A 25,218-nucleotide genomic window follows, 5' to 3' on the forward strand; every position below is an offset into this window, starting at 1 on the left:
TTAAGAAATTTTATAAAATATCTTAGGATTATTGAAATACTCATTGATTAATAAATTGTGGTTAAGACTCACCTGATATTTTTATATAACTATATATCGTTTTGACAGCAGACCACAGTGAATTTGTTAGAAGAATGAGTTGGATGTGCTATCATTTATATAGCTTTATCCCTACTTTTTTTGTTGAACACTAGCGACATCATCACACTAGCGCCACCTTTTTTTTTCATATACAACTAGCGACATTTTCAATAACTTCTATTAACACTCACAAAAAAAAAAAAAAAAAAAAATTCAGAAACAGGAAAATATTTCATATGAAAAAATAAAAAAACCAAAGGATTAATTTAAAAAAAAAAACAACATACTTGAATAAAATTTGAAATTATTTATTTATTTATTTAATCATTATTCAATAAAACAAATAATCTTGTGACCACATTGGGTCACGACAAATTCGTCCCCTTCTGGACCTCTCACTCGGCGTATAGGAGCAATTGTAAAAATCTGCATCCTCGACCCTCCGAACCAGCTCCTCTGGTTCCAAAATGACGGTGTCTGCATCATCATCATCATCATCGTCATCTTCATCATCATCATCATCATCACTAACCAAGTCAATGACTGGAATATCCATTGAAGCATCCTGATCATCATCATCATCATCATCATCTTCATATTCTTGTTCACGCGTGTCTCTGATCACTGTAAAGAAAAAAAAACAACAATGAATTAAAATATTTAATTAGAAAAAAATAATTGAAAAAATAAAAAATAATTAAGAAAATACTTACAATGTATTACATCGTCTTCATCATCGCTGATCAAGTCAATAAAAGGTATGTCCATTGAAAGATGCTGTAAAAATGATCAAAAAGAAACAAAATATAAAAACTAATTGAAAATTTAAAAAACTACTTTTCGTACTAAGTATATGAATTAAAAAAGAATTTTTTTTTGTACTAATTATCAAAGCAATACGTATAAATCTACTTATCATAAAAGAAAAAATTTTTTTGTATCAAGTATGAAAGCAATACGTATAACTTTAGTTACCATAAAATAAAAGAAACTATTTGTACTAAGTATGAAAGCAATACGAATAAATTTAGTTACCATAAAAAAAAGCAAATTACAAAGACCCAAAAAACAAATTTTAAAGACTCTACTGAAAAAAAAGCAAATTTCAAAGACTCTAAGAAAAAAGCAAATTTTAATAACTCTACTGAAAAAATAAAAGAAGAAAATTCCAATGGCTCTAAACAAAAGCAAATTACAATGACTCTACTGAAAAAAAAAATAAAAAAGCAAATTACAATGACTCTAAAAAAAAACAAACTTCAATGACTAAGAAAAACAAATTTCATTGACTCTAAAAAGCAAATTAATAAGACCCAAAAAAGAAATTTCAAAGACTTTACTGAAAAAAAAAGCAAATTTTAAAGACTCTAAGAAAAAAAAAAAAAAAAGCAAATTTTAATGACTCTACTAAAAAAAAAATAAAAAAAAGCAAATTTCAAAGACTCTAAGAAAAAAGCAAATTTTAATGACTCTACTGAAAAAATAAAAGAAGCAAATTCCAATGACTCTAAACAAAAGCAAATTACAATGACTCTACTGAAAAAAAATAAAAAAGCAAATTACAATGACTCTAAAAAAAAACAAACTTCAATGACTAAAAAAACAAATTTCATTGACTCTAAAAAGCAAATTAATAAGACCCAAAAAAGAAATTTCAAAGACTTTACTGAAAAAAAAAAAGCAAATTTTAAAGACTCTAAGAAAAAAAAAAAAAAAGCAAATTTTAATGACTCTACTGAAAAAAAAATAAAAAAAAGCAAATTTCAAAGACTCTAAGAAAAAAAGCAAATTTTAATGACTCTACTGAAAAAAACATAAAAAGCAAATTTCAATGACTCTAAAAAACAAATTTCAATGACTAAAAAAACAAATTTCAATGACTCTACTGAAAAAAAAAAAAAAAGCAAATTTCAAAGACTCTAAGAAAAAAGCAAATTTCAATGACTCTACTGAAGAAAAATAAAAAAGCAAATGACAATGACTCTAAACAAAAGCAAATTACAATGACTCTAAGAAAAAAAGCAAATTTTAATAACTCTACTGAAAAAAAAAAAATAAAATAAAATAAAAAAAGCAAATTACAATGACTCTAAAAAACAAATTTCAATGACTCTACTGAAGAAAAAAGCAAATTACAAAGACAAAAAAGAAAAAAAAAAAAAAAACAACAAAATAGAGGGATTGAAGGAAGAGGAATTAGTATTGTTTTTTGTTTTTTTGTTTTTTTTTTTTTTTTACAAATATTAATTGATATTATCCTGCATCTATACCTCCTCCTCATCGGGTTGAATTTCCTCCTGAAAAAAAAAAAAAAAAAAGAAATGAATTAACATAAAAAAAAAAAATGATAAATGTACGAGAAAAAAACTAATCAATTACCTCGTCTTCGCTTGCTACCTCATCGTCAGCATCATATCCTGTATCCTCTTCATCTGCAACAAAAAAAAAAAAAAGAAAAATATGGATTAGAAACTAAAATTAGTGAAATAAATGAAAATAATTAAAAAAATAGAAAAATAAAAAAATTACCTCTAGGAATAGAAATGGGAACGATGATGACTTCCATTGGTTGCTCCTCGTACTCCTTCTGCAACCTCTCGAGCGTCAAAATCCTCCCTCTGAAACGCTGCTTCAAGAGCCTCTTCCACAAACATGTTCTCTGAAAATATAAATAAATAAAATCAAAAAAAAATTTTTACATTTTGTAATGCATTTCCTTTTAATTTATTTTATTTAATTTATTCTTTTTATTAAATAAATTCGCGGTTTTTCTATTATATTTTTTCCTTGCAAAACACGTGTGTAAATTGCACGCGTGTTCAGAAAAGAAAAAATATAATAGAAAAACCGCAAATTTATTTAATAAAAAGAATAAATAAAATAAAATAAATTAATAGAAAATACAATTCAATTAATAAGAAAAACTAAAAAGATTAAAGAGAACACGTGCTTGAGTGATGCAATTTTCTCATGCATGCATTCTAACCATTCTTTTTGTTTTTTCACATTAATTTTATGATTTTTATTGTATTTTCTTTTAATTTATTTTATTTTATTTATTCTTTTTATTTAATAAATTTGCAGTCTTTTTTATTATATTTTTTCTTTGCAAAAACACGTGTGTAAAAAAAAAAATTGCACGCGTGTTCAGAAAAGAAAAAAATATAATAAAAAGACTGTAAATTTATTAAATAAAAAGAATAAATAAAATAAAATAAATTAAAAGAAAATACAATAAAATAAAAAATTAATAAGAGAAACAAAAAAGAAAGGTTAGAACACGTGCTTAATGATGCAATTTTCTCATGCATGCATTCTAACCATTCTTTTTGTTTTTTCACATTAATTTTATGATTTTTATTGTATTTTCTTTTAATTTATTTTATTTTATTTATTCTTTTTATTTAATAAATTTGCAGTCTTTTTTATTATATTTTTTCTTTGCAAAAACACGTGTGTAAAAAAAAAAATTGCACGCGTGTTCAGAAAAGAAAAAAATATAATAAAAAGACTGTAAATTTATTAAATAAAAAGAATAAATAAAATAAAATAAATTAAAAGAAAATACAATAAAATAAAAAATTAATAAGAGAAACAAAAAAGAAAGGTTAGAACACGTGCTTAATGATGCAATTTTCTCATGCATGCATTCTAACCATTCTTTTTGTTTTTTCACATTAATTTTATGATTTTTATTGTATTTTCTTTTAATTTATTTTATTTTATTTATTCTTTTTATTTAATAAATTTGCAGTCTTTTTTATTATATTTTTTCTTTGCAAAAACACGTGTGTAAAAAAAAAAATTGCACGCGTGTTCAGAAAAGAAAAAAATATAATAAAAAGACTGTAAATTTATTAAATAAAAAGAATAAATAAAATAAAATAAATTAAAAAAAATAAAATAAAAAATTAATAAGAGAAACAAAAAAGAAAGGTTAGAACACGTGCTTAATGATGCAATTTTCTCATGCATGCATTCTAACCATTCTTTTTGTTTTTTCACATTAATTTTATGATTTTTATTGTATTTTCTTTTAATTTATTTTATTTTATTTATTCTTTTTATTTAATAAATTTGCAGTCTTTTTTATTATATTTTTTTTTTTCAAAAACACGTTTGTAAAAAAAAATTGAACGTGTGTTTAGAAAAAAAAAATATAATAAAAAAAGACTGTAAATAAAAAGAATAAATAAAATAAAATAAATTAAAAGAAAATACAATAAAATATAAAATTAATAAGAGAAACAAAAAAGAAAGGTTAGAACACGTGCTTGATGATGCAATTCTCAAGCACATGTTCAGAAAAGATAAAGTATTATAAAAAAAAAAACCACACCAATAAATAAATAGAAACAGAAAAACAATAGAATAGAAAATAAATTAATTGATAAAATAAAAAATGAATGACTTACCCTTTTATTATTTCTTCCACTCATTTTACTTTTTTCTTTAAAACTTCTATCAAATAACCGCATCACACACAAGACCGAACTTAAAGAAAATCGTTCAGGGAAAACGTTGGAAAATCGGTAGCCATAGAATAAAATAGAGTCCATGATGGAATATGCTGCAAGAATGCAGCGCCTTCTTGCAGAGAATAAAAAACTATCTTACCGACATAGTCCGCGGGCATTTGAAAAATTTAAAAAATCGAAAAAATTGAAAACTATTTTACCAGCATATTCCGCGGCCATTTAAAAATTTAAAAATTTAAAAATTTAAAAATTCAAGATGGTCTCCTATGAAAAAATAAATAAATAAATAAATAAAATAAATAATAATAATAATAATATAATAATAATAAAAAATAATAATAATAATAGAAATCTATTATGTAATCTTAGAAAATTAAATCGGGACCCCCCCATGATGACAGTGCTCTAATTAATTAATTAATTCGCGGACCCCTGGGGTGGGCCCTCGCGGATTCCGGGAAATCACCCGCGAATCACAGTGGGGGGTCGCGGGTTTCGCGGGGGGGGGCAGCAGGGGGCTGGTCCAGAACTCTCCTATGTACACTACTTTGGTGGCGAGCTTCAGCGTCATTTAAGCAATTTACAATAAATTTTCTCTTATGATATATTTTGCAGATATTCAGATATTGACTATAAAAAAAAAAACCAAATAAAAACCTATATGTTTTAATTGGTAATATGACAAAATAAATTTTACAAAATAAATCCGACAAAATAAATCCGGACAAAAAACAACGATTATAAATGATAATTTTATAGATATTTAGTGTTGAAAATTTTTTGTTCATTTTATTTTATATTTTAGTTATTATTATTTACTGCGGGGTGTCAAATTCGACTCAACAAGGACAGGGAACAGAGAGATCTCTCTATTTCTCGTCCTATGCAAGGGATCCCTGACGCCCCGCAGAAAATAATCATAACCAGAATATACACTTTTTTTTATAAAATTATTTGACAAATAAAATCTTATATTATTATTTTAGGTGATTTTAAAAAAGTCTAAAATATTAATCGAAAAGAATGTGATACGGTAGCATACTTTTCATATTATTATATATATTAAATAATTATTTTTTATTATATTAAATATCTCAATAATTATGTCTTTAGAATAAAATCTTGATAGAAAAGGTCAAGTTGCAACATAAAGTCAAAGTTGCAATATTAAATGTAGAATATATAAATGGAAATTTTAAATTTAAAGTTGAGATAAAACAAATATCTGGATTATTAAAGTAATTATGAATAATAAAAATAATAATAATAATAATATTCCTGCGCATAAAAATAATGAAGATTCAAATATTGCATGAGTAATTAAATGAAATAAAGTTAATTTTGTTAAATTTAATGAAATAGTTATTATTAATAATCCTAATTGTCTTAATGTTGATGACGCAATAATTTTTTTAAAATCATATTCAAATTTAAAGAAGAGATTCTATTCTTATAAATAAAGACACTATTGGCAGTACCTCACAGTGATAGTTCGATTAAGTTGACAGATACAGTTAGTCACGCCCCATAAGGGAAAGCGCCCTTCAGGCGTCATTTTAATTTTATTTTAAACGTCTTCCGCCCTGTTAGTTTTTTCAACATATACATTTGTCAATATTAGAGGTTTTGCCAAATAAAGAAAATATATATAGGTATGTTTATATGTTAATTGACTCATTGCGTGAGGTTTCTTGTCTCGTTTTCTTTTTTCCTCAATTCATATCACTTATCAAAGAGTAAGTTCCAATTACAGTGATAATATTTTTACATAAAAATAATACAGAATAATTTTTAATTCTAAAGTGAATTCGTGATTGTAATTAGAAACCGTATAAGTCAAGCTATTTAATAAAAATAAGATACAAATATCTGTTTGCTAATTTAATAAATATTCGTCAAGATTAACATCAAATTGTTGTAAATGTAAGGATGTTTTGGGCCATGATTAATTCATTCCTACAATGACTTTGTTCTTTATTTACTTTCCGACTGTAAACATGTGATTCTTCTTCAAGGTTTATGGCCACTTATTGTGTGACCTGATATTTATTTTTTGTCTCTTATTTTTTTCTTTCTCATGTCTTTTAAGTTGTTTTTTTCTGGAAAAAAAGGAAAATAGTAACGGTTACACTACAAGGCCTTGAGGCCTTCAAAAGTTTTTTTGCGGCAAAGATAAAAATTTGAGGAGTTGAACACAAGATGTTCCATACTACCTAAATTTTCGAAAATATTCTTTTGTATGAATTTCGAGAAAAAACAAGAAATCTTAGACATCACCAATGTTCGGAGAATTTTTTTTTTTTTCATGTACACATAGATGTAAAACATTTGTAAAAAGCAATAAAATAAAATAAAATAGAATAAAACAAAATAAAATAAAATAAAATAAAATAAAATAAAATAAAATATAAAATAAAAGAACGTTTAGTATTTCACTGACGAATAATTTATTATTCTACGTTTTTCCATTTTAATTTTATAATGTATTGTTTTTAATTTTATAGTATATAATGTAAATTTATTGGAATATTTTTTAAATGCAAGTTATCAATATGATTTTGTAATTTTTGAATTATTATGTACATATTATAACGTTGTAATTCGAATTATATAATTAAAAATTATCCATAATACATTCGATTCAATGTCGATTCTTCAGTTATGCTTATTAAAATTTACTTTTTTGTATTTTATAATGTGATTAAGATGAAAATTTTACATTTATTTTTCTTTAAAATTTATTATTGTAATGTGTTATTATATTTATATTTATGCATATGTGAGTAGTCATATAAATTTTAAAAAATGTCAAATAATTATCGCATAAAAAAAAATTTGTTTCATATTTATGACTTTTTAAAATAAATTATTCGTCATTAAATTTAAAATAATAAAAAATCTCATGCAACTTTTTCATCAATAATTATCAACTTTGAATAAATTTATTTTTTATTTAAATTCTAAAATAACGACGATTTCTTACTGAAACTTGAAACTTTATTTTATTTGATTTTTATTGCTATTTACAAGTGACATGCAGCTGTAAATAAAAAAAAAAAATTTTCTTTTTTTTCTTTTTTTTTCATACAAAAGATTATTTCCAAAAATTTTGACCGTATATATTAGCCCTCTTCCTTTTCTCAATTTTGTTATCTTATGCCGCAAGAAAAGGTTTTCAAGGAATCTCGAAGATATATAACGGTTAATATTTCCTTTAATTCTATTTCATGTATTATTTTTTTGTACACTTAACTTTAATTTAGCGAGACAAATTATAAAATATGACCTTTTAAAAAAAATATAAAAAACAATTACATGATAAATTTCTTTTTTTTTTTTTTTACAAGCGTCTGACATTGACCATATAATATAATCAACTTTGTAAAATAAATACATTTTCTACTTTCATATATCAACAACAAACAATATAAATTGTTTAAAAAAGTCAAGCACGAAAATGGATGGTTTTTCATACTTGTTTCTGATTTTTCTATTTGTTTTTCTAAATGTTTTTTTTCAAAGCCATTAGATATTTTCTACTTGTAGTAGTTGAGATTGTCTCGAGAAAAAAAATGTCAGGGTTAAAAATTTTTTTTGTGTATATCTAGATTTATACTGCAAGCCAAAGTTTTTTTATTTAATAATATAGTATGTAATAATAGTTGTACAACAATTATTACATGAATTATTTGATGTTTATTTTCCGAAATATTACATTAATCTATATGTAATTTTCATTGAAATAAACTTTTTATTTTTTTACAAATTCAATAGTCTTTATAAACCTTGACATTAAGCTTTAATTCTTTTTTCGTTTTTATAAAAAAAAAATTGTATATTTAAATTTTAATTTGATTTGAAAAATAAATTTAAATATACACAGTTTTAAAATATTGATATATAACCAAACAAAATGAACAAGATTTAAATTTTTAAAATTGCATCTTATTATTTTTTTTTTCATTAAAAATAACTTGCACTTGCAAGGTTACTAGATGAAAAAAAAAATCAAGATAAATTAAGTTATTATTGATCAATATAGATAAAATTAAAGAAAAAACTCAACAGAGTTTATGATAGTTATTGTATAATAATTAAAAAAACCACTAATGACAATATTTCAAATTTTGCTATTTGCAAGTGTCTTGCAGCTGTAAATAAAAAATAAAAAATATGGGTACTGCCTGTTGGTGATATCTCATTTTTCCTTTTTTTTTTTAATTTTATATAAAAGATTTTTCTCACAAATTTGACCATAGGTTTTCAAGGGCTCTCATAGATGTAACACAACGGTTACTATTTTCTTTGTTTATTTTTGTATATACTTTCTTTAACTTTAATCTACCGAGACAAAAAATAAAATAAGACTTTACGAAAGGATTTACAAAATATTCACAAGAAATAATTACATTTTCAATTTTTTCTTGTTTGAAGGTTACAACCCGGAATATAATAATATTCAATACTATTCAATTATTTATTAATTTAGTTGTTTAAAATTATTGAGTCCTTTCCAGCACTGTGAAAAATTAACAAATCCGTGCAATCATTTATTGATCTCTATTGATTTATTTTATATTTATATTTTTCATTGTCTTTTTTTTTTATTTTGTTTTTCAAAGAATGAAAGACGAAACGGGACTCAATAAATTTAAGTGCGTGCCATAGATAGCCATCAAGAAAATAAAAAAAAACAAAAATTTTAAAAATAAAAATTAATTATCGTTTACAAAATGCAATTGTGAGAGTATTTTCGCTGCTTCATTTTTCTTATTTTTTTTCATATAATTAATTTTAATTTTTTTCAATGATACTTAAAAATCCAAATAATAGAAGAAAAGCTGCAACTCCAAGGAAGTTATATTCTCAACGCAAAAAAAACCATAAAGTATCTTATAAGCGAAGGCAGCGTTTATTCAGTTGGCAATTAGGTACACTGAGAAAAAAAAATTCTAGAACTAATACAAAAACTTCTCAATTATAGAACTTTTGTTCTTGCAAAAAAGGTTCTTGGATTATGGAAAAATTTTCTTATATTAAATAAAAAACTTCATAATTCGAGAACAAAAAATTTCTTGAATTATGGAAATATTGTCTTGAATTATAACAAATACGTCTTGAATTATAAAAAAAAATTCTTAAATAATAACAAAACTTTCTTGAATCATGGCAAAATGTTCTAATTTTTAGAAGTAAGGTTCTTGGTTTATGGCCAAATAGGACTTGGATTATGACAAATACTTCTTGAATTATAAAAAAAAATTCTCGAATAATAACAAAAATTTCTTGAGTCAAGGCAAAATGTACTAATTTTTAGAAGTAAGGTTCTTGGATTATAACCAAATAGGTCTTGGATTATAACAAATACTTCTTGAATTATAAAAAAAAATTCTCAAATAATAACAAAAATTTCTTGAGTCAAGGCAAAATGTACTAATTTTTAGAAGTATGGTTCTTGGATTATAACCAAGTAGGTCTTGGATTATAACAAAATGTACGCGATTTTAGAAGTAAGCTTCTTGGTTTATGAAGTATTTGTTATAATCCAAGAAAAATATTGAACAAATCAAGAAAAAAAATTCTTTTACATAAATAAATATAAGAGAAAAAAAAAATTATGTTAACAATCATTTTTTTAATTGTTTTTTTTTACTATTCGAACCTTTGTTGGTCGAATTTTTTTTTTTTTTTTGTATCAGAAAATTTTGCCTGAGAAGTGACTTGAACTCCTGACCCTAACAACGCTACCTAAAAATCTACCTATTCTAATTCCGACGCTTTACCGAGTTAACCACGACGCGATTATATATACGACTACGATTTTATTTTCCTTATGATACCAAATTTTTTTATTTAAAAATTAATGACTTGATCTAATAAAATTTATGTACTGAAATATTGATAAACACGAATGTGTTTAAATTATTACAAATAGATATAATAAAAATAAAAAAATTAGTTTATTCATTTATTAAAATATTTATATCAAAGAAAATTTAGGAGACATTTATTTTAATCTTTTATTGTATGAATAATATTAATGCATATAATACACAATATTTTTTTTTTCAAATTTTATAAACACTTGTTTTAATTACTGAATTTCGAATGAATTGTCAATTGAGGGTCTGAATGCAATGACACGTTGAAGTACACGCTTGAAGACATGGAAACGCATAAAAGGACTGGAAGATATTCCGGAAGTAACTATATTCAAAGATAATTTGAAAAAAAGATGGGCTGAAAAAATTAAGTATATTATTCCTTACTCTGCTGACCGAACATCTGACATAATAGAATCAGTTGCACGTCTCATCACTCGAAATGTTTTTCATGAAAAAGGAAGCATATTGAATGTTCTAGGTACAGTAACAATATATACAAATTTTTTATCATTTATTATTATATAGTAATAAAAAATGTATTACCCCCATATGTCTTAAAAAAACATCTATATAAGTGGCTCACTATCAGTAACCTAATAAAAGTGGCTCAATACTTTAATTCATTTTAAAAACGAACAAACATTTAAAGAACAATAGACAAATAAATAACGTGCTACTTTTTCGAGTATAAATCACTTTTAGACATATTTGTTTTTTATATTTTAGTTTTTTAATATAACAATAATAAAATTATAAAATAAAAATTTTATGTTTTATTATTTCGATTCTTTTGTATTAAAGTCGTGTGTCATGAATAATTTTGGGGCATTGTTTTTTGATTTAAAAATTATAAGTAAGAGTATGACTAAACAATTTATTATTTTATTGGGTCACCTTATATAAAAAAAAACGGGGCAACATAATAATTTTTGAAAATTGAGAAAAAAATGGGACAAAATGAGACACTTAAAAAAATTTAATCGTATAAAAATTTACAGTTTTAATTTTTTTTAATTTTTTTTTTTTATTAATTAATTTTCAACTTGAAAATCATCAAATCATATCAAAAATATTCAATGAACCTGCTTCCCCTTATACATATATATTTGTATATTTATTTTGATAAATTTCATTAAACATATATGTTTAACATTGTAACGATTCTCGTTGCCTTAAAGGCTAAGCCACATAGACAACGGTTCGACTCTTCAACTAGCGACATCATCAACATCAAGTCACATTAGAATAGGGCAAATCCCCCCTCTTTTGATTTGTAAAATCGAGTAAAATAATTAGTGAGTGAAAACTCGCTCTCTTGTCTTTGAGACGTCAGACTGACTGGACCTCTGTTTTAACCAGTCGTCTGGCGACGGTGAGTTGAGGTTATTTTTGTATGTTGAACATGGTGGATCAACCACCATGTGTTACCTTTTGTTTAGCTTTGTTTTTGGATGATCAACTCAAGGCGGATCCTCGAGCTGACCATGATACTTTCGATACTTTTGATATTTAGAATTAGTTTGTTTATTAATTAATAATTAATATTTTGTTGGACGCGGTCCCCTTTAGAATAGGATTTTTGAGATAAATATGGATTAGTTTATTTTGTATTTTTGAGTTACGTTGGCTATTTGAGTTACGTTGATAATTGAGTTTGTGTTTGATAAATAAATATAAAGTAAAATGAATTAATAGTGTTTCTTTTGTTATTATTTTGGGTTATTTATTTATTATTATTTTCAGGTAAAATTAATTATAACAGCTTTATCCGGCCCTTCTACCAAAACCCACACACTGAGCGACCCTGCGGCTTTCCTCTAGATTGCTTGTTTCGGTTGTTTTATTCATTTGTTTGATTGTATTTTGTCCAGGTATGAATGTGTTTTGAGCGCGAGATTGTGTTATGCCTTTTTCCGGTTTTAAGGTGATTTGAAAACCCCTGATTTTAATTACTATGTTTTTGGATACAAATTATTATTATTATTATTATGTTTGATTTATTGGTTTTTAGCTTTGTTTATTAGAAAGGACAATTTACAGGTAAAATGGCGGTAACAAGTGGTCCGAGAAGATAACTGGCAGAAATGTCATGTTACAACATTTATATATCTAATTGGCAGATAATATAAAAAAATGGTTTGTCAAACCAGTACAAATGAATGATCTTCTTAAATTATCAATAAAAAATGATATCAAAAAAGCAGCAAGGAATTGGCATCAAAGCACTGAGTAAATATCTTTAAATTAATATAATAACGATAATATTATTATCGAGCATCATAAATTTATTTTTTTTTTCAAGTTATAGATTATCTATAAATGATTTCTTAGAGACTTGTCTGCAAAAAGATGCATTGCGAATAATTCTTAGAAAAGTGGAAATAGAAAAAACCCGTTAGTATTTAAATATTTTTTAAATCGGCCATACATTTATATATACATTTTAAATAATAAAATGCGCATTTTTTTTAGGCAAATTGAGTGTTACAGCGTTGGAACAAGACATGAAAGATCATCCAAACAGCCCTCGAGACGTCCGTGAGCCAATTCTTTTCAAGAGATCCGTTCAATGCATATTGATGATGTCCTTGAAGCAGTTATTAATGAAAACAGTGACAATTTGGAAAATCAAATACCATCTAACCATACTTCAGAAGAATCATCTATATATTTCAATAATAGCTCTAATAAACCAAAAAAACAAGTAGATACAAAAGAAGCCGCTTCCAATCTTAAAGCTCTTCAAGGTAATACGTTATTGTCTACAACATCAGCTGCAAATCATATTAACAATAAAATCAGCCAAGTAATAATGCGACCCGCGAACAGCTCTCATAAAAAATGTCGCAATACACTTGATAAAATGTCAGCAACAATAAATGGTATTTATCCGATGTATTTGAATAAATTTAAAGAAAAAAAAAAACATATAAATAACATTCTAAGCATAAATATAATTGAATTTTTTTTCTTTTTCACAGCGAAACCAAAGTCAACCGGAAAAAAAAACACCCAGCTTAAAACGTCCATTAAAATCAACAATTAAAAATAATAATGGCCAACTGGAGGATAAAAAACAATGCCTCGAACAAAAACGAGATATTTTGGTTGACGACGAAGATGTGAAATCATATTTGATAGCAACATATCCATCTTTTGTCCAGAAATTTCAACAACACTAACATATTACTTATAATTATCATTTATCTATGATTCACACACGGAAAAAAATTTTTAGCTGCAGCAACGAGCTAGATAGCTGTCTCTCCTATCCACGGCTAACTAACCTTTGGATAGTTAGCAGAGGTTTGTTATTTTGGCAATCCACATTTGACAGGTTACTATTCTTGTGAAAACAGCGTGTCTACTCGTTACATTAGCTATACTTTGGATAGCTGTGGTAGCTATCCAAAGCCTGACAAGCTGGTATCGCTGTAGTAGCTATTTAGGATTGCGTATATGCATAACTATAAGTATATAGACATACGAAGTAAAAACAATATATTAATGTACATTTACTAATTTTTAAAATTATTATCTGATTAATTTTATACTAAATTTGATGCACCAAATAAACGCCAACTTAAATACAAAATCTTATGCTAAATTTTTAATAACTATATGCATTATTTTAGTCATTGTTAATAATAATTTGATGCATCTGTCAAAAAAGAGAGGTTATGAACACAACAGCTGTTAACATTGAGATTATGTCGAACCTGACAAGTTGGTTAGCCACGCTAGCTATCCAGTCGGCTGGAATAACTAACCAATTGTCTTTTTAATATAGCGGGCTTGATTATTAAATCAACTATCCTTTTTTAACTATCCAACGCCTCGTGAGTGCAGCTAAAAATTTTTTTCCGTGCAGTAAAAATAGGAATAAACAGAAAAAAAATTTTTGTTTAGTTTACAAATTTTGGAAAACAATATAAATTAATAATAATAAAAAAGTAAATTTAGAATTTGTCATGATAATATTTTATATTCAATAAATTAATTAAAAATTGATTGAATTTAAAAAAGAAATTTAAACAACCTGCTCAAAATATATTATTATTATGTAATCAATAAAAAAAATTAATTTAATCATATGCATATATATTTTTCTTACCATTCTTTGATAATATTAATCAAGAGGCACGGTAGTGCCTCGAGTCAAGTATGAGAAAGAAAGTTTATGTGTGTTGATGAGAATATGTGTGAGATGAGATTTTAACTACTACTACCGTGCCTTATTATACATCAAATATTTTGTCCCCTTCCGTCGCGAATCTATTAGAAATTTAATTAAAATATGATAGAGTTAAATGAGGATGCTGAGGTTTGGTAATGATCCCATAAATCGATGTCGAGCTTTTTTTTAAAAAAAAAATCAGATTTTTCCGTTGCTCAATTATATTTAAAGCATAATTTTGATATTTACGGTCTTTTCATTTTTCTCAAATCGACCAGATTTCTTCCGTTCAGTTGGTAATGGTAAACTTTGCAATTATTTCTTTTCTCTTTTTTTGTGTTGCTATATTGGCTGCACTGCATAATTTTATTATTATTTTATTTATATTCATTCATAACATAACCTCCAGAATATGTTGACTCTCACGTCAAATGCAGTTAAATGTAAGAAAAAAAATAAACAACATAAACAACATAAATATATAAATAAATAATATAAATGAATATTGTTTATGATGAGCTCATAGTTCAGTAAAAAAAATCCCAAAATGCACTCATGATTCTTGACAGCATATAAAAAACATTCAAGAGTTGCTTGTCAATATGGTCCTGAAAAATGTCATCAAGAAATTCAGCATCTCATGACAAATATATTTTATTTTATATATACATACAAAACATCCACCGAAAATATTTAAGGTATGTATCATTTGTTCATTTATTTATTTATTATTTTACAAATTATCATTTTATAAATTTACAAGGCTGAAAGTGTATTTTCATTTGATACACCGCTAAAATAATTGTTTAAAAATAATGAATTTATAAATACTTCTAAACATGAAAAAAAAAAAATTTATAAATTATTTAATTTATACTTCTAAACATGAAAAAAAAACATTTATAAATTATTTAATTTATATTATTCAAGGAATCACCAAATGGATTATTCATCAGTTTGAAAACATTTCTTGTTTTTAGTCGTGACTTTGTTAAATATAATGAAACTTATGAAATAATAATGTTCCCAAATTTTACAAGTATGATATATCCATCAGTTGATTTACCAGAACAGGTATAAATAAATAACGCTAATAATAATATACAAATTGAAATATAAATAAACATATCAAAATTAATTTTACAGATAATAAAATCGATTACTGGAATATTAGAAGCTGAATCAGCAATTAAAATTGCTGAAAGAGAAGCATTAGCTGGTACATGGGATGGTAAAGCAAGAATAATAACAAAGTAATTATACAAAAAAATAATAATAAGTTTAAGTATAAATATTTATTTGTTTTTTTGAATTTTTAGACATGCAACAACATTGCCACAATTAAATAATGGTAAAAAAATACCACCAACTAATTGGAAATGTAAAAAATGTGATTTGACACAAAATTTATGGTTAAATTTAACTGATGGTAGTATATTATGTGGACGTAAATTTTTTAATGGTACTGGTGGTAATGATTAATGATCGCATGTAATTAAGCATTATCGTACAACTGGTTATCCACTTGCTGTTAAATTAGGTACAATAACAAAAAAAGGTAATGGTGATGTTTATTCATATGATGAAAATGATATGGTTGATGATCCAAATTTAATAATACATTTATCACATTAGGGTATCAGTATTTCAAATATGGATAAAACTGAAAAATCAATGATTGAACTTGAGCTTGATTTAAATCAAAAATTTGGTGAATGGGTTGCATTACAAGAAGCATCAAGTAAATTAATACCAATTTATGGTGCTGGTTATACTGGTTTAAATAATCTTGGTAATTTATGTTATTTAAATTGTGTTATGCAAACATTATTTATAATACCAGATTTTATTAAAAAATAAGTTGATGAATCAGTTAATATATTTAATGATAATTATAATGATCCAGCAAATAATTTCGATACACAAATATCAAAACTTGGTTGTGGTTTATTATCTGGTAAATATTCAATCGAACCAAATAATAATAAATTAAATTAAATAATGAAGATTATAATCGTCAAGGTATATCACCAAGAATGTTTGAAAATTTAATATCACGTGGACATCCTGGTTTTTCATCAAATCGTCAACAATTGATTGTTTTAAATTTAAAGTTGAAGAATATAGTAGTTCTGGTAAAGTAAAATATTCATATAGACCAGAATATTTATTACCATTACCAATACCACTTAATAGTGCAATTAATAAAGATGAAGTTAAGGGATTTCGTCGATTTTTTTCCGAATATGAGAATGCTTTGAAATTTATACAGTAGATTCTTGAAATACTAATACATTTTATGTAATTTTTTGGTAATTGTTTGGAAGCTCGTTATTTTTTTATTAATTTTCAAAGTTGACAACTTTTAACATGGGCTCTTATGGAGAATACGATTTTTGTCAAAAAAAAAATCCATTAAAATACCAATATCTCCAATCGACAATATGACATCGTGAAAAAAAAACTATCGGGTTATAAAATGAGACAAAACAAAACGTATGGAAAAAAAATAAAAGAGGTTTGGAGCTTAGTTTTTTTACAATTAATAATTAAAGTATGAAAAAATTGATTTTTATGAGGAATTATTGAAAAATCACTAGAGACCTCTTGCGGATGACTTTGAGAAACACAATATTTCTATGAGTGCGAAAAAGACAAAAAACAGGAAAAATGTTGTCTCACTCTTCGTTTGAAAAAAAATCGACGAAATCCCTTAATACATATGAAAATGATAAAAAAGCAGCTGAACTAAATGGACAATCATTTGATAGAAATAATACAATTATTAGACCACATATTAAACTATCATCATGTTTAGAATCATGTTTATATTTATTAAAAAAACAACACTCACTCTTTTTTTACAACAATAAACCTAGATGGCATAAAAATCAACGTGTGAAAGAAAAAAAAATAAATAAATACCAATTTCACGTGATAACTATTGTTCAGTTGAGGAACAACATTCAGTAGATATTTGTATATACTTTTTTTAAGAAAAAAGAAAATTGGGGAATCAAAAATTGACAATAAATAAATTGTAAAAAAAATTTCTTTTGGTTTTGTTTTAATACAAATTATCTTTATTTAGTTTTAGTTGAGTCTTAATTTTTTTTTAATATTTAAAAGGTTATTTTTTTTTAGTTTTTCAGTATGTTTGTTTACTTATTTATCAAGAGGCACGGTAGTGCCTTGAGTCAAGTATGAGAAAGAAACGTATTTGTGTTGATGAGAATATGTGTGATTATGAGAGTTACCCTGGTAGAAATATTACTCCGGCATTATTCCGGCATTTCTCCGTTTTTGGCCCATTTCCGGAGAAATTACTCCGGCATGAGGTTGATGGCGGAGAAATTATTCCGGTATAAAAGTAGTGGCAGATTTATTTTTCCGACATTAATCTCATGCCCGAGTAATTTCTCCGGAAATGGGCCAAAAACGGAGTAATGCCGAAGAAAGCCGGAGTAATGGCGGAGAAATATTTCTACCAGGGTAACTACTACCGTGCCTTATTATACATCAAATATTTTGTCCCCTTCTGTCTCTAATCTTTTAGAAATTTAATTAAAATATGATAGAGTTGAATGAGGATGCTGAGGTTTAGTAATGATCCCATAGATCAATGTCGAGCTTTTTTTTAAAAAAAAATCAGGTTTTTTCGTTGCGGTAATATATATTTAAAGCATAATTGATATTTACGGTCTTTGCGTTTTTATCAGTTTTTATCAAATCGACCAGATTTCTTACGTTCAGTTGGTATAAAACTTTACAATTATTTTTCTTCTCTCTCCTAGACGTCTCTCTTTTTTTTTAGTTTTTATATTTTAGCTGCACTGCCAATATTAATTTAAAGTGGACATTTAGCTTTCTGAAATTTTTTTTTTCAAAAAGACTTTTGCTATTTATATTTATACTTCTTTAATAATTTATCTTCATATGTGCATCTATTTTTTTATTATTTTTTTTTCTTTTAAATAATGCTAAAATGGCTACGTGCAATAGAACTCACATTTTCTTGATTTTTTTTTAACAGATTCTGCCAGATTATTTTTACCAGGGATAGGTTAAAACAAATCAATTACAAAGAATAATAAGAACTAGGGTGCTATTCTTGGTCCCGTATTGCGGGAATTATTGCAAGTCTTGCAATAACGATTCGCCGACAAGAAATATTAGTCTTGATAGAAAAACATGAAGGTGCTTTTTGTTGCTTTCATGTAAATTTTACCTAATTTTTGCATTTGCATACCACAATGGCAGCTTCACATGAGAGCAACAACAAGCGCCTTCATGTTTTTCTATATCTTAAGATAAAAAATATTTTTTGTATGGGGTAGTCTAAAATAGACAAGCTTTGAACACCTTGTTTATTTTGATGATCAGGACGTATGATATGTTGTTATTTTTAATTGTAAACGATCAAAAGACTTTACAAAAAGATATGATATCAAACAAAAAACAAAAATAAATTTTTGTACAAAAAGGAGAGTCAAGTATTCGAAATTATTATTTTTTTTTTTTTAAACATACAAAAAAAGAGAATATCAAAAAAGTCAAGTACAAAAGTACTAATTTCTTTAAAAATCATTGACCCATATGAATGGTCTTAACTTTTGACAAAATTTTATACTTGACCCCGCCCGGTTCCTTTCAAATAAAATTTTGAGTCTTTCACACAAATTTAGACTCATCAATAAGAAGTGAAAAGTAGAAGCACTTCATCTGTATCAAATTGATTAATACGAATATGAAACATAATACGTATGTAATACTGAACTATCATACTTAGCCAACCACTCGTGAAAATATTTCTCCGCGATTACTTTGTATTTCTCCACGATTAGTCTGAATTTCTTTAAAATTAACCCATACGGAGAAATGTGTGAAAAAATTTTTTCAAATTTTTCTGAAATCGTTGTTAAGCGGCAAAAAATGACGTCAGTAATATAGTTCGAAAAGTAAAATGTAGGGGCGCTTTTAATCTATAATGCATAGAGTGGGTATAAGCATAAATAATAATGCATAAAGTCGGTATAAGCTTATCCCCCTTCTAATAATGCATATTGCATGATATATGAAAGATGTACATTATGTATAAATAGATATCCGTCGTCAATATTATAAACAATTATAAAAGTGTGTAGGCTTGAAACTTTATTTGGGAAGAACTGGGCGGGGTCAAGTATAAAATTTTGTCAAAAGTTAAGACCGTTCATATGGGTCAATGATTTTTAAAGAAATTAGTACTTTCGTACTTGACTTTTTTGATATTCTCTTTTTTTGTATGTTTAAAAAAAAAAAATAATAATTTCGAATACTTGACTCTCCTTTTTGTACAAAAATTTATTTTTGTTTTTTGTTTGATAATCTATACAATAAAAAAAGGACCAATTTCTTGGAAACGCAGTTTTATGCAAAGTACTCGTCCGATTTACTTGAAATTTAACATAGTTATTCAGTTTGGCTATCTGATTGTTTAGATGACAAAAAAAATTACCCTGGCGACTTTTTGCGATCACCAGGAGTCAAAAACTTATTTTTCCATCATCTTCAGGATTTTCTCAATTTGATAATATATCATCTATTTTTTCTTCTGGTTTACTTAAAGATGATATATTTTTTCTGGTCTATTGGAAGATATGATATTTTATTCATGAATTTTTGATTATTGCTTTACGGTATAGAAAAAATAATTATTATTTGCATTTTTTTTATTTCCGATTGATTCAAAATTTAACATATATATATGCTGTTTGGTTGTGTGATCATGTAGATGACAAAAAAAATAACCATGAATAAGATTTGTGATCACCAGGATGTGAAAACTGATTTTCTCATCATCCTCAGGGTTTTTTCAATTTGATAATATATAATTTGTTTTTTTTTTCTGGTCTATTAACAGATATGATATTTTTTTTTATGGTTTATTGGAAAATATGATATTTTATTTGGGAATTTCAGATAAATGTTTCATGTCATAGAAAAAATAATAATTTGCATTTTTTTTCAAGTATACAGCCTACTTCAGATATGTATACAATATAAAATAAAAAACGATCGATTTTAAAAAGTATAAGCTGTCAATAAGATTAACCTATATTAAAACTGATTCAAGTTTACGAAAGTTCAATAGCAACAAACTAACCGTATCAATGAATTTAATTTGAACAAAACTATCAGTAGCATACAAATAATATTCTTATTATGCCTAAAAGGAAAAAAAATATTGAATGAAAATCTTTGTTGGCAAAAAGATTGAAAAAATTTAAAGAACCTCATAATACACAACAAAAAAAATCTAAAATAATTCTGGACACGAAAGCATTTAACTATACTTATAGCGATATATATGATGATGATTGTCGTATTTCTATTGGTAATATGGATGTTGAATGTAAACATTGCCATGCTTTGAGATTTAAAGATGAATCTGATAGTATGTGTTGTGCAAACGGAAAAATAAAATTGCCTTTTTTTAGTGAGCCTGAAGAGCCTTTATTCACTTATTTATCTGGTTTAACAGATTATTCGAAGCATTTTTTAGATAATATAAGAAAATATAATTCATGTTTTAACATGACTTCATTTGGTGCAAATAGGAAAAAAGAGTCAGGTTATCAAACTACCTTCAAAATTCAAGGACAAGTTTATCATAGAATAGGGTCCCTTGTTCTTTATGATGTCGATGAATCTGCTTTTTTACAAATATATTTTATTGGTGATGATCAGATAGAGTCAGAACGTAGGTGCTCAATTGTCCCAAATGTACAACAAGAAATTATCGATTCTTTACAAAACCATTTGCACAAACATAATTTATTGATAAAATTATTCAAAATCTCATTAGAAAATATGCCAACAGATGAATGCAAAATAGTTCTCCGAGCTGATAAAATCCCTTCAAATGAACATGAACGACGTTTTAATTTACCTGTTGTTCAAGAAGTAGCAGCAATAATCAATGGAAATGAATTTATAAGACGTGATATTATATTACAAAAACGTAGTAACGAATTCGTCATATGATGCTCTACAATATCCACTAATCTTTTGGCAAGGAGAAGATGGATATCATTTTGAGTTGAAGCAAATAAAACCTAATACTAGATTAACTACAAATAAAAAAGTTTCAGCAATGGATTTTTATGCACAAAAACGTATGATACGTAATAATCCAAAAAATTATTTATTATGTTATAAGCAATTGTTAAATCAGTTTGTCGTTGATATGTATGCGAAAATTGAAAGTGAACGTTTACGTTATATTCGATGTAATCGAAAAACTCTTAAAGTAGAACAATACATTCATTTAAAAGATGCATTCGAAAATGATGAAAATGTAAATAATATAGGGCAAACATTTATTTTACCAGTAAGTTTCATCGGTAGTCCAACGCATATGCATGAATATATACAAGACGCTCTTTGTTATGTAAAACATAATGGAAAACCATGTTTATTTATTACATTTACATGTAATAATCGATGGGATGAAATTAAAAATTTATTGTTACCTCATCAGCAACCGAGCGATCGTCATGACTTGATAGCTAGAGTATTGAAATGTAAATTGAGAAAATTAATTAATCTGATAACAATACATAAAATTTTCGGTGATGTTATATCTTGGGTTTACTCAATAGAATGGCAAAAAAGAGGTTTACCCCACGCTCATATTTTAGTATGGTTGAAAAATAAAATTCATGCAAACCAAATTGATGATATTATTTCTGCTGAGCTACCAGATCCAGAACAAGATCCACTTTTACACGAAATAATTTAAAAAAATATGATACATGGGCCATGTGGACCATTGAATCCTATTTCACCATGTATGAAAAACGGTAAATGTTCATATAATTATCCCCGTGCTTTAATTGATGCTACAAGATCAGATAGAAATGGATATCCTTTGTATAGAAGAAAAAGTGTAGTAAATGGTGGTTTTCAGACTACTATTAATGCTAAAATTCATAATAAATATGAAAAAATAAATATCGATAATCGTTGGATTGTTCCTTACTGTCCACTTATTTCTAAAATAATGGAAGCACATGTTAATGTCGAATTATGCAGCTCGGTCGTTGCGGTTAAATATATATTAAAATATATACATAAAGGTAGTGATCAAGCAATTTTTACCATAGAAAATAAAAACGATGAAACATTGTAGGCATGGCCAATCGCTGTAAGCAGTTGGCAAAAAAAGAAACTAATGACTTCAAGTAAAGTATATCCCATTAGCATAGAATTTTATTGTTTATTAAAAAAATGTTATTAACTATTGAGCGAATACTTTCATGGGCACAAAAAACGAATTCCTCACGAAATTTCCTTGAAGAAAATCGTATTATATATGCGGAACATATTACGAGTATTGGTGTAAAAATTGATTCAAGTGATGAGTATCATGTGTTTGCCACTTGTAGACGGAGAGAATTTCCGATATATTATCAAAATGTGATTTTACTTTGACAGGTTGTTGTTTGTCTAACCTCGAAAATGCATAGAAACTTAGATCTCTATTTCTCCTGGAATAACTGTTGCACCCAGAAACGTAAAGTCTTGTTTTTTTTTTTTTTAATCAATTTCGGTGAAAATTTTGTACCAGACATTTCAAACTATTTGTAAAAATATTATTTGTTTAATAATTTAGCATATATACTGTGTATACCACATACGAATGACTGGAAGAGTTAGTTTCCAGAAATTCACTACCAGACGTCGTGGTGAATTGTGCGTTTCCCAATATAAGTAGTAATGAAGCAATATGGTGAATTTGTGGATTTAAAATTCATGATCGATAACCAAATATTAAACATTGGAATGTTCACCTCGAAAATGGACAAGGCGTTAATTTTTTAAATGAAAATATAGAAACAAAAGCTTAGACAGCACCAGAAACAACATTAACTGCTTTTTTTAAATTATGTCAAATAGATGATTTTGCAAGAACATTATTATACTATGAAATTCCGAAGTATTTTACATGGGATAATTCAAATAATGTTTATCAATATCTGGTCAAAATTTAGAGCATTGGGGCATAATATCCCCTGTTCGAAATAATAATATTCAAGATTCAGAAATCATACGTGAAACGTCATATGATATTAATAACTTGGGTGAATATATTAATGGTAATGAATTATTATTAATCGACGACCAAAAAAAAGCATATAAAAAGATTATTAAAATATGTGAAAATGATAAAGGAGGACTTATTTTTTTAGATGCCCCAGGAGGAACAGGTAAAACATTTTTATTGAATTTAATATTAGCAAAAATTCGCATTAGTGGAAAGATAGCATTAGCAGTGGCCTCATCTGGTGTAGCAGCAACTTTATTACATGGTGGACATACTGCACATTCAGCACTCAAATTGCCAATTAATTTTAATTTATCTGATGAGCCAATTTGTAATATTATAAGTAACCCTGCAACATGTAAACTGTTAAAGCAAACTAAAATAATTATTCGGGATGAATCTACAATGGTCAAAAAAAAAGGATTAGAAGCCTTATAGATAGAACTTTGCAAGATTTAAATAACAAAAAATTTATAATGGGGAAAATTGTTGTTATTTTGGCTGGTGATTTTTGACAAACTCTACCAATTATTCCACGAGGAACATCAGCTGATCGAATAGATGCATGTTTAAAAAAATCATATTTATGGAAACATGTACAATTAATAACATTAACGAAAAATATGCGAGTATTTCTAACGGGTGATTCTACTTTAGCAGAATTTTCGAAACAATTATTACTACTTGGAGATGGAAAATGGGAGAAAAATTCTGATGATACCATCACATTCCCATCAAATTTTTGTAATATTGTAGAATCAATAGATTCATTAATAGAAAAAGTCTTTTCTAATATACATTAGGGTGGCCCTTAAAAAGGTCAATGGTGAATTTTTATGAGTGCACCCTCTAGAATGGTTCCAAATAAATAAAAAAAAATCCTGACAAAATTTCAAAGCTCTATCTTAATATTAACCCGTGCCTCAAGTCACTTACTTTTTCCCGTTTAATTAACATGGTATATTTTCTATATTTTAGTAACAATACTGTAGCGTCATCAAAAAATATGTAAAAAATCGCATATTATGCCAATTTCTTTATTTTTCTATGTAGAATTTAACCGCTTTCACCGCTCGCCGAAATTTTCAATATTGGACGTACTATATGGGTTGACCCAACCCAAAACTCTCTGAATTACATCCCAGAGAGAAATCTAAGTTGATTTCCGACAGTCAACATCCAGTGGACGTCGAAAATCGAGCTCGGATCGACGTCGAAACGTTACGCGAAAAACGCTCGATTCGACGTCGATCCAGAGGGAGCCCTAATACAATTCTGTAATAGAGATTGAGACAAGGGTTCTCATTATGAGAACTTTCATATCAATTAAAATAAATAGTTTAATTTAATATAATGATGATAATATAATCATTAATTTTTGAATTTAATCTTGTCTAATCTGGACTAATTTATGCATTTAATATTATTGAATATTTGATAAATAGTTATTCTTTATTACTGCAATAGGATTTAATTGTTGATTTATTTATTTATTTCGATTGATTCTAT

The 25,218-nt window shown here is 26.2% G+C and overlaps 1 protein-coding gene and 1 long non-coding RNA gene across 2 annotated transcripts; one reads left to right on the plus strand and one right to left on the minus strand.

Moving 5' to 3' along the window:
* Positions 1 to 2,350: 2,350 nt before the first annotated feature.
* On the minus strand, positions 2,351 to 2,753 carry LOC122849254. The gene is made up of 3 exons (XR_006373550.1): positions 2,611 to 2,753; positions 2,461 to 2,513; positions 2,351 to 2,378 (listed from the first exon to the last, which is right to left on the minus strand). It is a non-coding gene; the product is annotated as an uncharacterized LOC122849254 (long non-coding RNA).
* A 10,260-nt stretch (positions 2,754 to 13,013) lies between these two features.
* LOC122850433 (ubiquitin carboxyl-terminal hydrolase 5-like) lies at positions 13,014 to 16,954 on the plus strand. The gene is given in 6 exon segments (XM_044149585.1): positions 13,014 to 13,250; positions 13,426 to 13,566; positions 15,552 to 15,695; positions 15,768 to 15,874; positions 15,941 to 16,179; positions 16,257 to 16,954. Coding segments are annotated over 6 exon segments (894 nt in total). The 3' UTR covers positions 16,283 to 16,954.
* Positions 16,955 to 25,218: the final 8,264 nt, after the last annotated feature.

This window comes from Aphidius gifuensis, linkage group LG2 (assembly GCF_014905175.1).
Source record: "Aphidius gifuensis isolate YNYX2018 linkage group LG2, ASM1490517v1, whole genome shotgun sequence".
Lineage (NCBI taxonomy): Eukaryota > Metazoa > Arthropoda > Insecta > Hymenoptera > Braconidae > Aphidius > Aphidius gifuensis.